Source organism: Aphelocoma coerulescens, chromosome 3 (assembly GCF_041296385.1).
Source record: "Aphelocoma coerulescens isolate FSJ_1873_10779 chromosome 3, UR_Acoe_1.0, whole genome shotgun sequence".
In the NCBI taxonomy this organism is placed as follows: Eukaryota; Metazoa; Chordata; class Aves; order Passeriformes; family Corvidae; genus Aphelocoma; species Aphelocoma coerulescens.
This window is the reverse complement of record NC_091016.1, coordinates 63,405,529-63,421,180: the sequence shown is the minus strand read 5'-3', so window position 1 is coordinate 63,421,180 and position 15,652 is coordinate 63,405,529. Positions and strand designations below refer to the sequence as shown.

The 15,652-nt window shown below is 36.2% G+C and overlaps 1 protein-coding gene across 7 annotated transcripts in view; it reads left to right on the top strand.

Moving 5' to 3' along the window:
• Positions 1–15,249, top strand: part of ZDHHC14 (zinc finger DHHC-type palmitoyltransferase 14) — a 97,583-nt gene extending 82,334 nt beyond the window's left edge. For 5 of the 7 annotated variants that reach the window (XM_069010606.1, XM_069010605.1, XM_069010607.1 and 2 more), the window contains 4 exons: positions 1,406–1,508; positions 3,219–3,328; positions 5,751–5,853; positions 14,001–15,249. In XM_069010606.1, the coding sequence (XP_068866707.1) occupies positions 1,406–1,508; positions 3,219–3,328; positions 5,751–5,853; positions 14,001–14,402 (718 nt within the window). In that variant the 3' untranslated portion in view covers positions 14,403–15,249. The remainder of the gene's footprint in view (positions 1–1,405; positions 1,509–3,218; positions 3,329–5,750; positions 5,854–14,000) is intronic. The other 2 variants (XM_069010609.1, XM_069010608.1) reach the window with 1 other exon arrangement.
• The last annotated feature ends 403 nt before the right edge of the window (positions 15,250–15,652 follow it).

Sequence of the window (15,652 nt, the reverse complement as noted above, 5' to 3'; positions counted from 1 at the left end):
ATATTTTTAGTCCATGGCTATTTCATGTAAGTAAATAAATAAAAGCTATCGAAGGAAGCCTTCTAATAGAAAATTCGGAAAGTTCTTCTTTATGTTCAGCTATACAAAAGTTTAGAAGCAACTTTATTGTCTTATTTCTGAGACAATGACTCCTTTAGAGTTAAAGGAATTATGTAAACTATAGTGAGTATGCAATGTTGAGTGCTGACTGATTTTCCTAGTATACCAACCCATGCATGTGCACAGCTTTGCTGCTCCCCTGGAGGTGAGGGTGCTCCTGCTGGACGTGTCCCTGTGCTGCTCCCTGTGAGTCACACGTGAGAGCACCCTGTGAGCTCCCATCCATGTATCTGGGGTGCGCAGCCCTGTGCATTGCACCTCATACCGACGGTGCTGACACGCGCTCCTGGCAGTGTTTGGCAGGGGTGGTGCTGTGTCTGAGCAAGGCAGATGCCAGCAGAGTTGCTTGTGGCTGTACCAAATGAAGTTTGTTCTGCTGCTGCTCTCACTTGTGTGGGGATAGAAGTTTTCTGCCATTTTTTCTGATTTGCTCAATTCGGGCTGATGCCTGCATTAAAAATCTACTTGTAATTGCTCAGCGAGTATTCTAATAGCCACACTGTGAGTTGGGATTTCATAGTCTTCCTCTTTAAGATAAGTTTTGGGCAAACACTGCTGAATTTTGAATATTCAACCCCACCCCAACTATTACACTTACAGGCTTAACAGCAGTTAAGCAGTTAAGATTTGCCAAGTCTGAGTTGATCAGGTACCCCACAGTTGTAAAGTAGAATATATCCAGTTATTAGAGGGACTTGAGAGAGCATGTGGGTTTTATTTGGACTAGTGCACTTTATGCTAGTGTTGGAATGCCTGTCAACATCTTAACTTCATTAACATAATAAAGCAGAGTCTGGCATTTAGAACATAAGACTGAGATCCAGCTTACGTTGTGGAGTAAATATTTGTAAAAACATCTCTGTTCGTTTTTGGTATTCAGCTAGCCTTGGGTTACCTCTCTTGTGTTTGGTCTTCCCCTCACCCCATCAGAGCTGTTATTTACTGTTACTTATCAATAGACCTGTCTGAATGCAAGTGTGATGACTTTTACAAGATAACTATGAAAATTTAAATTTGAACAAGTAAGATCAGAACTCACCAGTAGTTTTTAGCCTTTTTCAATCTACAAAACCTTAAATATTTGCTGGTGTAGATGCTATTCAGTGGTCTGTACAATAAAGCCTACTGACAATAGGTCTGCTTTTGAGTTTATTTTTTGCTGACGCCTTTGAAGTACCCCAGAGATCTCAAAGGACTTGTGGGCTACTCTGAATTTTGTGATTTTAACTACTTGTTATTGGATGGTTTTTTCCCATTTGCATATATTTCCTTGACTTTCAATTACCGTGCTGGAAGCTGTGGTGTGTTTTTTCTCAGTATGGTCCATTGTTGGCCTCTCAGGTTTTCATACGTATTTGATCAGCTCCAATCAAACAACAAATGAAGATGTAAGTTTGTAGTATATTTTGACATATGCATTTCTAAATAGTAATGAGGAGGTTTTTCTCAAGACAGACCTGTCTGCATAATTTTGTGAGTACCTCAGTAGGAAAGAAGGAAAGTAATATGATCATACTTGATTCAAAAGATCAGATGAAATGTTTTTGACTATATTTGTTGTGGCTTGAAGATGTGCTCATTATGTACCTAGTATGTCCATTATGGTTTATACATATAGGATCTCTATCTTGAAATAGGAAAATACAGGAGAGAGGAGACAAACAAACAAGTGTATTTTATACAGTAGGAAATTAATAAATATTTTTCAATATCTCATTTTCATTGGGAATGATAAATATTCTTTGACTCAAAAATTGCTTACTGTAAAACTTGAAAAGTGTATTGCATTCTCTAAACAAAAATTTCATCCTTTATTTTATCTTACCTCTGAAACTTTTTTGCTGTTCTGAAGTGGAAAACCTCTGGCAAGAAGTATATCATTAATTTAAAGGTCAACTTTCTCATTTCTACAGTTTATTTTGCATATAGGATTCCTTTGTTTTCATGTGGAATTATGCTTAACTGTGTGTGGAGTCCTCATGTGTCCTTCCCTAACCAAAAGGAGAAATGCAAAATGAATGGAGAAAATAAAATTAGCTAGGCAACTAATGGTATAGAAAGCTTTTGGAAATTTAATAAATGATCTGACAAACCACTGCAAGCTTCAAGTTATTTTATTGTAATTTCCTATTGTACTTTTTTCACAGGTATCTGGCAGATATAAAAGTAGCATCTTTAGTATTGTCAGATATGTTTTATTTTTGTTTAAGGTCACAGTTAAAATTATAAATTTTACACTAAATATCAATCAACCAGAAAAACACTTCCCAAGCAGGGTCAAAATCAACTGTGCCTCAGCATCAAGTATCAGGGCAAGTAGCCTGACTTAAAAGAAATCTGCCTTGTTAATAAAACAGATGAGATACTCAGTTATTCCATGGTTTATGCCAAGATTGTCTTTATATGGACTTAGAGTGCTTCCACCCACTTCTCTCAAATAAATGTCTCTTTTGGATTGTTATAAGATAGATAGGGAACTGCAGCAGTGGAACATGTCTGAATATCAAGTAACCTGTTCAGTAATTTAATTTAAAACATAAATTCCCAATTGAATACAGCAAGACATTTTACTCAGGCTCTCTAGTATCTCACAAACAGAAAAGCAAACTAGCTGAGGGAAGATGTAATATGCAGTAAAAGATAGCAATGGCTGCATTTGCTGTACAATATTTTAGAGCCATTTGTGAACTTTAGGGAAGATAATGTTGTGTGATGGTACGCAGCTTGAAAACTTACCCAGGAGTACGGAAAAGAAGTGCTCTATTGCTGACTTTAATAGTATGTTGCAACTGAGCCTCTTCTGTAAAACATGCTATAATATTTGTAAAATTGAACTTAGACCATTATGTTTAGATGCTGAAATTCCTGCTTTGAGTATATTGATCCCTTCAGATTGTGGGTTGTCTACATCTGTGGAGGTCAAGCATGCGCTCGTAGGGTCCAGCCTTCATAATAGCCCAAAACTCTTAAGTTGTTCAGAAAGTGTCATTATGGGTTTTCTGTAGTCTCTTCTGCAAGTAGCATATTGCAACCTTAATTTCTCACAGCCATTTTCTGTATTGTATTACATGTGATGCCTGTTGTTCATATCTCTTCAGATTAAAGGGTCATGGTCAAATAAAAGAGGTAAAGAAAACTATAATCCCTACAGTTACGGCAACATCTTTACTAATTGCTGTGCTGCACTCTGTGGGCCCCTCTCTCCAAGGTAAGAATATCAGAAGTATTGTTAGCATAAATGAAGCCATGTGATTATTGATGAAAAAATTATTATTTTTGATTCTTTGAGTTTACTCAACAAAATGAAAGCTTTGGATTAGTATCCATTAGAAGCTTTAAGTTTTTCTTTAGTGGTAAAGAGATAAGTTGGTAAATTGTGGTTAAACTGAAGTTAGCGATAAAATCCTGTAAAATTATGTCTGAAATGAAAACAAGCTTGTTTGTTGTTTCAACTTTCACCACTGAAGTTAATAGCTTATAGCAATAAAAGATTTCTGGTAGTTATCTGTTACATGAAGGTCAACCTGGAAGTTTATGAAACTTCTACATATCTAACAAATGTGACATGAGTTGAACCTTAAATCTACAACTAGCTTGATAATTGTTGATTTTTGTCTTTTCACTCTGAAAAGTTTTATTTAATAGACAGTCTATTTTTTTATTTTTTATTTAATACTGTTAACCTATATACATTAAACTTATTTTGGTGGTCTTCCAGCAAAGCAATTCCAAATAATGCATAGTGGATTAAGTTTTGCTGAATACATTTTCACCTTTGGAAATCTGAAATATTTGTATATTTAAGGTTGGAGAAAATGTAGTACAGAGCTGAGACTAGAGAAATAACACTGGCAACTGGAAAAATTTAATTCTTTTCTTATTCTTATGCTCAGTGATTAGACAGTTCATGTACTACATACACAGTAGAGGCCCAGTTTCACTGTAGAGAGGGGCAGACAACTTGCAGATAATTTTATGGCCTTCTCATTGGTTGGTATGTTTTGCTTTGCCTGGAATTGCATAGTTATGAATCTGAACCATCAAGAAGAAAGAAGGGAAATGACTTTATGGTCCAGTGGCTCAGGTGTTTAATTGGAGTGGGATTTCTGGATTTTCTGTCAGCAATGTCAGAGGTGGTTCTTCTACGAGCAGTCAAAGTTCAACAGGGGAGACTGACATCATTTCCTAAAGAGGAAACAACAGAATAGAGATTTCCACATACTGAGTTGCCCCTGGTCACAGTGAATAGCCCTGTCTCTGCTTCCTTCTCTGTATGGATGTTGCCTGAAGCCAACCTTTTAATTCTGCCACTTTGCTTTTGATTAAAGTATGTGACACAAAAGCTCAATGGCATGCTTCCAAGTTCTTTTGGTTCCAAATGGAAATCTTTATTAAAACTACGTCATGTTTCTCAGTATATGAAATAGGGTACTAGGCAAATAGCAACACACGAGTGGACCAGACTGACATAGGCTCCTGTGTTTTAGCAGAGTTTGTGCATTTTTTCTTAAATTCCATGAAGCAACATTACTTATTTGGACACTGACATATATATAGAGGTTCTGCAGGGAGATACTTTGTGATCAAGGGGAAAAACTTATTGACTGTAACATGTAAATTAGAAGCTTGCTTCTTTTACTTTTAATCTCAGCTGTGTCCCAAGTCACTAAATTTTTTTTTCCTTAAATTCTGGAAAAGTGGCTTACCAGCAATTTCAGCTTAAAATTCAAAATTTTCAAGTGCCTTTGAGTGTGGAATGCAGATGAAGAGAGGATCTGTAAATAATCAAAACTTTTTTCACTTCTGTTAAAGATCATTTATCATTTTTAAACCTGTGCTAGCAAATTCAGAATGTATTTTACATGTCCTCAACAGTTACTTTCAAATCTTAATTTGATCAATGGCTGTCAGCATAGGTCTAACCAGTATTCTGATACAACAAATCATATAACTTCTTTAAGCATCTTTAATCTTTAACTAGGTTGGATTATTTCATTCAATTCAATTTGTTGATAATCTTATGCAGATTTTTACTTACATTTAGTAATTTCTCCACAAAGCATTTTCTTAGAAATAAGAGATTTTATGAGTGCATCACTTCAGTAAGCACAGTGGAGCACTATAAGCAGTGTTAAGTAGCTGTCATGAAACACCTAACAAGTTAAGTTGTCTGTCAGAAAGAAGTATGAATTCTTCATTCTTGCTAAATTTTGTGATTAAGTAGTTTCAGTTTAGATGTGAAAGCTGGTAAAAAAAAGAACCTTTAAAAGAGGTGCTGAATCAAAGTGCCCTAGTAAGTTTCGTAATTTGTTTTTTCACCTGTGGTTTAAAATTCTTTGGTTTTGTGGTATCTGCTGGTAAGCTTCTAAGTCTATTGTCTCTGATAAAAATCAAAAAAAGTAGCAGTGCATATGATTGTATGACAGGCAGGATCACAAGGAGCAAGTACTTTACTGATGAGTAGAAAATGAAGTCTAGTACTTCAGTTGACTGGAAGGGGACATCAGAAGGTATTGGTGAGGTATTAAGGTCTGTTGTTATGATAGAAAGTTTTTCTTTCTTTTTGAGAGGACATAGTTATTGATCAGCAATGTCTCTAATACTTTTCCTTGATTGTGATTATTCTGTAGCTTAATTGACAGAAGAGGATTTATACAGCCAGATACACCGCAATTAGCAGGACCATCAAATGGAATTACCATGTATGGGGCCACACAATCTCAGAGCAACATGGTAGGAATCATCCCATAGTGTTGTTCATCAAGATTCCTGTGAATGTTTTTCTTCTCCACTTTCATGTGAACTAATCAAGTAATAACTAACTGGATACAGCTGACACACTGGGTGGAATGAGTTGTTTAATAACAGTAAAGAAAAAAAAAAACAAAATCCAAGGCTCTTTTGAATGTACGTTGCACACAGTGTAATAGTTATTGCTCATGGATTCTTAAAAAAAAAAAAGAGGCTTTTCTACGCTGTTGATTTATTGAATATACTGGCATTTTGACTTTTGCTGTTGACACCTACTGTGTTTTGAACTGGAATATTCAAGTATCGTGGACTTGCTCTGGTTCGTCATTTTCCAGCTAATTGCTATTTTGTGTGACATTTTCTTCGTACTCTGTTTCCTTCTTTGCTTGTACACTGCGGTTTTGCATAGTCTAATGTGTTTTAAAAAGCAAAGATGAACAAAGAGGAGTTTCTAGGGGAGAAGTATTTTGAAGAAAGCAGGAGGACTCTGAACTTTAAATGAACAAAAAATGGCAACTGGAATTGTTACAACAAAAGCTTTTTAAACATCTTTGAAACTGTGCTAATAGTATTTACTTTGGTTTTTTGCTGGTAGCATTGGCTATCATAATTGAAGATAGGATTACCAGTGCCAAGAAGAAGAGAATAACTGTAAAGAGATCTTTTTCTGAAAGCAACCAAATTGCATATGTGCCCATTTCTGAATTGTTGTCCACATATCTTCATAGTATGGAGTTCTAAGACTTTGTCAGAGAAGTCATGAGTTATGGATACCCTCCCTCTGCCAAAAAAGAGGAAGCCACAAGGCCTTCTGTCATAATTCAGACTTTCTTTTGAACAAAAGAAGAAAAGACTCACTTTTCCCAGACAGATTAGTGTCACTGATAAATTCATATAAAAATTTTGCTGTAGTTCCTAAGCTGGTTTTACTTAATGTTTTGAGGATTAAATAGATTTATTAGTCTCCTTAATAAGAAAATATATTAGACACGGTATTAAGTCTGAATCTTCTGAGGTGCAGTTGAGCAGAACAAGGTAATGCTCTATGTAAATTTTACTCAAAATACTGTAACTCTGAAGGGAGAAAAGGGGGTTTGGAAAAAAAAAAAGAGAGAAGGCAAACATTAGAAATGGGCTGAGGTCTTTCAGGGATTACCCAAACTTTCTGACTCTGTCAAGGTTTCTTGTTTGTGAGGATCATAACCCACAATGTGTCCATGGCATTAAATTGCCTTATCATTGCAAGAATTTAGACACTATCATTATTCCTAGATATTAATGAGAAAAATCTTTGCCAGTGTGGTATAAAATTGACTAAGTATGTCTCTGGAAATGGAGAAATCTGGTACAGTATTGATTTAAGTCAAACAGGTAGCTGTTATGATTTTAGAGTGTAATACCTCTAATTGCACAAATTCTTCAAAGATTTCATCTTATATCCTAGAACACCACACCACATGAGCTGGGAAAAACCTGGGGTCTTTAAGAGTTGTGAGAGTCACTAGGAAATGTGCAAATTTCACTTCTGAAAATGACCTCTTAGAAAAAGCTTGAAAAATGTAGTATGTCTTGTTTGGTTTGGAGGAATATCTTTTAAGACTGTAATGCCATTTTTCTCATGGCCTCTTTTCTCTTGGTCTGTATCCAAGACCAGTTGGTTTTTAATGGCTGCTGACTATCAGCATTAAAATTTCTCCCTTGAGTTTTGTTGCAAACTGTTAAAGACCTTCTTTGTTTACCAGTCTCTCTAACACTATTTTCCCTTCCCTGTTGAAGGGGATGTATCTGGTACTGCAGCCAGTATTATTACGATTTCAGATAAGGTCAAAGTGAAATTCCGTGACTTTAAGGAGCGTATGTAGATCCTAGCCATAGACCATAGTACTTTTCAAATGACAAAAGCTTGGCCATTTATATATCATCAGAGATATTAATACTACTGTAGCAAGCTTAATGCTTTTGATTACAAGAAATAAATTACTAGAAGTCTGAAGTGTATTTCAGCACACCTTTGTGGTGTGTCTCTCTTGATTTTATTCTGGAATGCATTGCATCAGGTCTTCATGTCTCGATGTTACCCTGCTTAATCCACATAGTGTGCTAAAATGTCTCTCCTCACCATTGATATAAAATAAAGACTTTAATGAGCATATTCTTTCACACTTGTCTTCTCTTATTCCTTCCTTCTTTAAATCCTTTTCTTCCCTCAAATCTTCTACAGAATCAGCTACATTGGAAAAGACCCTTGAGATCAAGTCCAACCTGTGACCAAACACCACCTTGTCAACTAGACCATGGCACTGAGTGCCACATCCAGCCTTTTCTTAAATACCTCCAGGGATGGTGACTCCACCAGCCTCCCTGGGCAGCCCATTGCAATGCCCAGTCACCCCTTCTGTGAAGAGCCTCTTCTGGATCTCCAACCTAAACCTCCCCTGGCGCAGCTTGAGACAGTGTCCTCTTGTCCTATATCTGCTTGCCTGGGAGAAGAGCTCTACCCTCACCTGGCTACACCTTCCTTTCAGGGAGCTGTAGAGAGCGATGAGGTCTTTTCTGAGCCTCATCTTCTCCAGGCTAAACAACCCCAGCTCCCTTAGCAGCTCCTTGTGGGACTCAGTGATTTGTGGCTTTCTAAATAGAGTTCTTGTGCTTCACCCAGTGAGTCTCTTGTCCCTCATTAAATCTCTGTGGGTTGCTTAGTATAGTATTTTGTTTTCATTTATATTAATAAATCTTTTAGCATAGCCTCATTTTTGCAATTAAGTTCAAAATAAGTATCAGGCTTAGTGTAAAGTTGCTAATGCTGCTTTCCAGTGCAATACATTATCTCTTATTCAGGATACCATTTGTGGGGCACTCTTTGTATTTAACAGCTGTTGTGGTAAGTTTGCCTCCGAGACTTTGAATATTTCATACAGGATCTACCCTACTCGTGGTAGTGACCCAGTTAGTAACAATCTCAGAAAGTCAGAGTTGTTCTGTATTCAGTGCTTGATAAACCCATACTGTGTATTTGGGTTTTTTCCAGATCTTTGTAGAAGAGGTTTTTCTCATGTTTTCTTTGTAGTATCTACCTTGTTTTACTAAAAGGTGGATCTTATTTACTTCCATGAAGGCTGGAAGCACATACAATTATTTTCCCGGTGCATTCCTGGTGATTTTTAATTTCTTTTCCAATATAATTTGTAATTAGTCTGGTAAGTTCATTAGCCAACTTCTTAATATCCTTATCCACATGAAAAGCATGGTCACTTGGAGATCATAATCTGTAGATCTCGTTATTTCCAAAGTATTTCCCTGTTGCATTTTATTGCTGGTTATTTTTATGAGCTCATCATTAGTTTGATTGCCCAACTGTTTTCCTTATTCTTAAGGATTTTTTTTTTTTATGAAGCACAGTATCTCACCCGCTATGAAATAATAATTTTCTCTGTAATTTATTCCTTCTCTTTCATTTTAAAGTTTTTTTTGCTTTGTGTTCTGAAAAAAGTTCTTACTTCACCATAAACCCACTAGTTACCACTACTTGGGTCTGCACTACTGTAGTACTTAATTTTCTCGTAAAAGCTGGAGTTGATTCTTGGGGTTTGATATAGGGTATTTTATTCTTCAGTGTAGTCCATTAAGAGAAAACACAGAATCTTATCTCAATCCATGAAGTTTTTTAGAGGAATTAGTTTGGTTTATATTTACTATGATGTCTCTAGGAATTCTCTAATGCCTTATAAAGTGATGGACTTTGCTTCTATCTGACTCTGTGTCAGGACAGGTTTATTTCCTTGTTTTTAAGAAATTTTTTTGTATTCCTTCATTCCTAGACATCTCTTCTTCAGTGTATAGGTAGTTCCTTGTGTACCAGATTCTCTTGTTTCTAATTCTCCATTTCCTTTCCTGGATGCAAATTCTTTAAAGTGTTTTCTTACATATATGTACTACTGAAAATTGTAGGAACTGTAGTGCATGCACAACATTTATTACCAGTGATAAGTGCAGGAAAGTCCTCTCCCACATGTTCACTTAAATATTTCTGTTACTGATCTAGAAATAGATCCAGCTGACCCAGGAAACGTTAACTCTGACCATCCTAGCATACTTTTTCCTTTGCTTTTCATATTTTCATTATTAGGAGTATTTCTGTCATGACAGTAACAGGATCGGCAAGGGCCGCAGTCCCATTTTGCTGGGAGTTTCGCGAGTGTGTGTCCTTGCACATTTACTGATGTACTTCCCAGATGCCCAAAACAGAACTCAGGGCTCTTACCAAGTCAACATTACTACAGTCAAAGTTGATAGAGGTTTTTCATTAATGCATTTTATTTCACAGTTAAAAGTTATGGGTTACAGGCCCATGCAAGTAGATGACTTTCGGCATTTCGCTTTGGGTTGAGATATGTTTTAGGAGCAATTCTTTCGGCAGTGCATGTTTACTGCATTTTTATTCATATCTCAGAGCAATGTCAGAGCACGTGAACTAGATTTATTTTAGGAGATACCCCTGTGGAATGCACCCAAGTTGCTCTAAGCATTCATAGACTTTGAGTCCATAAAAACAAAGTGTCCAATCTGAAGAAAAATCTCTGGGCCAAGTGTAGTTTCCCATTTGGCTTCAGAAGTGTTTCCCTTCATAGATCTGCTCCTCACGCACTGTGCTATTTGATAGTGGAGCCATTGACTTGGTGGGGTTTGTGGTTCAGTTGTTGCACAATATCCACAATACATTGATTTTGATTGTGAAATCCTACACCTGTTGGGAACAGTTACACAGCTCTGTCCCTGCACTCTTTACCCATTTGCTGTATCCAGAACTTGGTATTTCAGCATCCATCCTGTAACTTCATAGCACTGTAAGCCTCCTCTGAACTCTGTGTTGTTTGTACTTTATTCAGAGATTGAGACTATTCAACCTGCTTTTCTCCACCTTCTGAGAACTGCGACAATTCTTGAATGTTACTAGCATTTAGGAAATTTTTAACTAAGTTTATTTAATATTTAAAGTAAAAAATTTTGATTATTTCAAAATAGTCACATTTAGAAGTGTGAAAAATATATTGCTATGTACAACAATGTTATAATGTATTTTCTGTGTAGCTTAGAAAAAACATATTTTCTTCAGAAAAGAAAAATATTTTTCCTTAGTTTGTATTTATTACTTGTGAAATAAACACAGAATTCTAGGTGTTGTTCAATTTGCTTTAATTTGTGCCTTTTTATGTGGAAATAAATAGCTATCTAAAAATTTCTGTGCATATATTTAGTTGAACTTTGTACTTGTAGAACATACTGAAACTTGTCTTACTTTCAGAATCTGCTGCTTCACTGAAACAGTGGAAATTTTAAGTGAAAAAATCAGGATATTTGAAATAAGAAGATACTGGTGGAATAATTTTTACAGTAGATTTTTAGTTACTTAGATTTCAATGCTTAGCTTCCTTTTTGTTACAATCATAGGCTTTTTTGTTTCATTTTAAATTCTGGTGTTGGATAATTCATGTGATTAGTAGCAGCTAAGACTTCCTGCCCTAAATTTCATTCAGTCAAGAGTGAAATAATAGAATCGAGGAAAAACCACCATGCCAACCCTATAAACAAATCTGATTTCCTTGTTGGAAAGGAAATGTGTTGGCTTTTTAAACTTAAGAATAGTCTACCTGTGTATTATGTGCTGTTTTTATCAGACGGTTTCTGAGAGCCTCATAGAACACATGTACTTTTTCTGGCTTAGTCCCTGCACTAGTTCACTTTTGAAAGCTCTTTACAGCCTGTATTTTCCTAAGGATTTTGTGCCAATCCCTGTTAAGCAGACAAGAAAAAGAAAACCTGAAATTTATCTAAATCAGAGGAGAGGCTTTAGGGAAGTGAAAGTGCATGGAAAATGAAGAAGAGATATACAGCACCTGAAGAAGTTTATAACACTATTTAATGGAGCTTTATGAGGCTACTTTATCTTTCTGATATTGATTTAATTGAAATGCAGTAGAGTTCTGTAAGAAGAAAATTAATTCAGGCTATACAATGAGTTCAAGTAAATTATCTTCAGCTAATATAAAGCTGTGTACTTGTATTGCCTGGAACACATTAATGATTTCCTTTTGAAGATCAGAGCTGAAGGTTCACTAAAGCAGTAAGTCAGCTGCTAACATTATTTGTTTTCAGTGTACCCCAGTGGTTATAAGCATTCTTTTGTTATTTAATTTATTCTTTGGCTACTGCCTTTCAGAAAAAATAGGTTTTGTTGGTCTTCTTGAAGTATGAAAATTCAGTTAACATATTTTTAAGGTCTGCATAATAAGGTTGGTTGAAGTTCTAATTTAAATAAGCAGGCGTCAATAACAGGATATTAATCAAGAATGAGTTATTCACACTGAATTACTAATTGAAAGCTCAACTTCAGAAGATGCTGACAGTTTTCTTCTTAGTAAGGTACTTAAGCAAGGTTATGGCTTTAAGCCTGTGAGTAATCCCTCTGAAATGATAGGGAACTAGTTCAATTGTTTGGCTGGGACTGTTCATCATTTTGTGGGGGGAAGATTGCTTGCAATTTATATGAACTCAATTTATGTAACAGGAGGTCAGTCCGTTTATCTTTCTGAAAGCAGAAGTCTTGGAAATATGTAACTGAGTAAGGATTGAGCTTCTGCCTGTCAAAAAATAATTGGTCTGGGAGTCCTGAACCACTTAGACATGTTTTAAACACTGCCTATCATGACCAAGTAGTCTGCTTGCACAATTGCTGAATGTAAGGCGTGTGCATCCATCATTAAGCTATTCAGTGGTGAATTGGAGAACGCGAAAGTATCAGAGGAAGCATTGTTGGTCTTGGTTTTCATCATACAGTAAAGGAGGCAAAAGTCTTCCCATGAGTTTTCAGAGAGTATGTCGCAGTGGCTTATTAAACTCAAATGGGCATTTTAGGAAATTGCTATAATGTTAGTAACAATGGTTATGATCAGGAATATCTGAACAGATGATGGATTTGTAATACATAGTAATTTGATACAAATCTAAAAAGTCAGGCATAGAGCAGAACATATTGCTTTAACAGAATACTTGAAATAACAACAGTGCATAGGCATGTCTTACCTCTGGATATATCTTTTATTCTCCTTGCTTGCCTCCAAATGTCCTTTATTGCATTTGTAGCTGTATTTACTGATTTTAGTGTTTTTCTTACCCAACAGAACAGTAGTATGGCAAATGAATCTAACAAGATTTTTGAAAACTGCAATGTTATAACTGATCAGGCTATGAATTAAGAATTTTTTCCTTAGAAGCTCTTAAAAATCATGCCAATTCATGGTAAAGAAACTTAATTTGGCAGTGGGTATACTACCTATTTAGCTAGCTGGACACTACTGAAACACATACCTGTCTTGTCATCTCAAGGAATGAGTTGCAATTTTGTATTAAACAGATCTTAGGAACGGGGTAGAAAAAAAAAAAAACCATTTCTGGTAACACTGACTAAGCTTAATTTGGTTTATATAATGCTGAATTTGGTTTGTTATTGAGACAGTGCTTGCCAGAAAACTTGCGGTTTGTACCTTGATTTGTCACATTGTCAGGATTAATCAAGAAACAGCCTAAAAATCATTAAGGTTGATCTCGATGCATCTGCAGTGCTGCCTGGTTTCTACACATCCTCTAGAATATGGAGTATAGTGTAGGACATTCTCTAGAATGTATATATAATGTATTAAGTTGTGAGGGGAAAAAATTTTTACTCATGGAGGCTTTATTACTAACTGTATCTTTACAAGATCATCTGTGTCAAAAGAATTCTTGTTCTGAAAAATTTCTGTGGTAGGTTAATTCTGAACATGTGAAGACCAGTTTAAAGAAAACAATTGCCTAGTGTTTTTTAAGGAACCCTTAAAGGAACACTGTAAATCTTTATCCTAATTTGGTTTGATAATAGTCCAAAGCATTGGCTCAGTTATGCATGCCTTTCTTTTTTTTTCCTGGGCAGCATGTATTGGGATTTTTGGGTGGCTAACCATGGAATGTTACTAATACCTTTCTTTTTCTCTCTTCACATCCCATTCTTTTCCATACCTTTTTATCCATATTCTCCCTTTTTTTTCTCTGTTTTGTTTGCCTTATATGATTTTTGACACCCTTCCATTCTACAGTGTGACCAAGATCAGTGCATTCAGAGCACTAAATTCGTTTTGCAGGCTGCTGCCACCCCCCTCCTACAGAGTGAGCCAAGCATAACTAGTGAAGAGCTCCCTTTACCAGGAAAGACTTCTATCAGTGGGCCTTGTGCAAGTCTAACTCTAGGGCAACCGACACCACCATCTTCTATGCCAAATCTCACATCAGATTCAGGTTTGACAGACATCATACCATTAAAAGAGGAGCACGAAGGCCATCAGTTTCTCACTCCTGAAGAAGCTCCATCACCCCCTGGGATGCTGCCAAGTGGAAGTCCTATTACACACAGCCATACAATGCACGTTCTGAGTCTAGCCAGCCAGGACTCATTGCATGAAGACTCAGTGCGTGGTCTCGTGAAGCTTAGCTCGGTTTGAACAGCTTTTTTGGACATCACACCATTTCCTGGTGTCTATACAAATCCATACTTAACAGGATTGACACTGCAGTACCACTGTAAGGCTTCGTAACATGCCTGTAATGGAAATTTTATCGCATCATGGAGTCTACTAAAAAGACAAGTTATTTTTTTCAATGGAGCTATGGCATTTTTTTGACCAGGTTGTTAATGGTTGTGCTTTGATGGTGACTGCATTTTATTTTTAAATAAAACCAGAAAAGGTCAATAACCTTGTTTCCTGAAGCTTGGGTACAGCGAGTTGGAAATCAGCCTGTAACAAACACCATGTACAGTACAAAAGAGAGAGGTTCTTGGATGTAAGTGTCATGCTCTGTATTCTATGCTCTTGTAATACACACTTGTTACGGCTTACCACACCTGTGGCCAGAATGATCTGCACTTACATGTTATGCTACCAATATTTGAGATAGAAAATTACCATTCCATCTGTTAATACAAAACAAAACAAAAGACTGCAGATGTGGATTTGCATGCCACGCTACAGTATGTGTTACAGTGGTGTTGGTATTAAGAGAAAGTGCTGCTTTTTTATTTGTGACTTTGAAAGTGCTGTTTGATTTAAAGACAGTACAACAAACAAATTAATGGACTATATTTTTTCAATTTATGACATTTTATTTTAAATTAATCAGTGGTGCCTAGAAATGATGAATTACTGATTTGATCATGTTGCATATCATTTAACCTTCTGTTTAAGTGTTTAAGTGAGGTATTGTGTTGTGCCATACCACAAGATTCTTCCATTCCCTAATGTGATACAATTACCTGTGGACCTCCAATAAAATGACATCCTCTATTTCGTGGACACGTGTACAGTTATCCTTGCACAATTTTCCTGGGGAAAGAGGGGGAAATCATGTCTTGTTGGCATAGTTTGTAAAGATTCGACTGGAATATGTGTACGTGATGAAACTAGAGCTATGGAGGAATAGCTGGTTACGATTATTGCTTCACCAATTTTATGGTTTTGTTTGAGATGTGTACTTGCTCCCATAGGAGGTCTTTACTAGGAAACAGAAGAATTAACCTCTGCTTGCACTATAATTCAGTGTTCCTTACCCTATGGCTGAAGGGTGAGTGGCTTAAGATTTGAGAAGACAAAGACAGAGCTTAATGAAGTAATCTTAAATGATTAATAGTCTGTAGCAGTTTCCCAGCTATCCTTCTTAATTTGTATTTGTCCTTTGATATTTTAAATGGAAATCT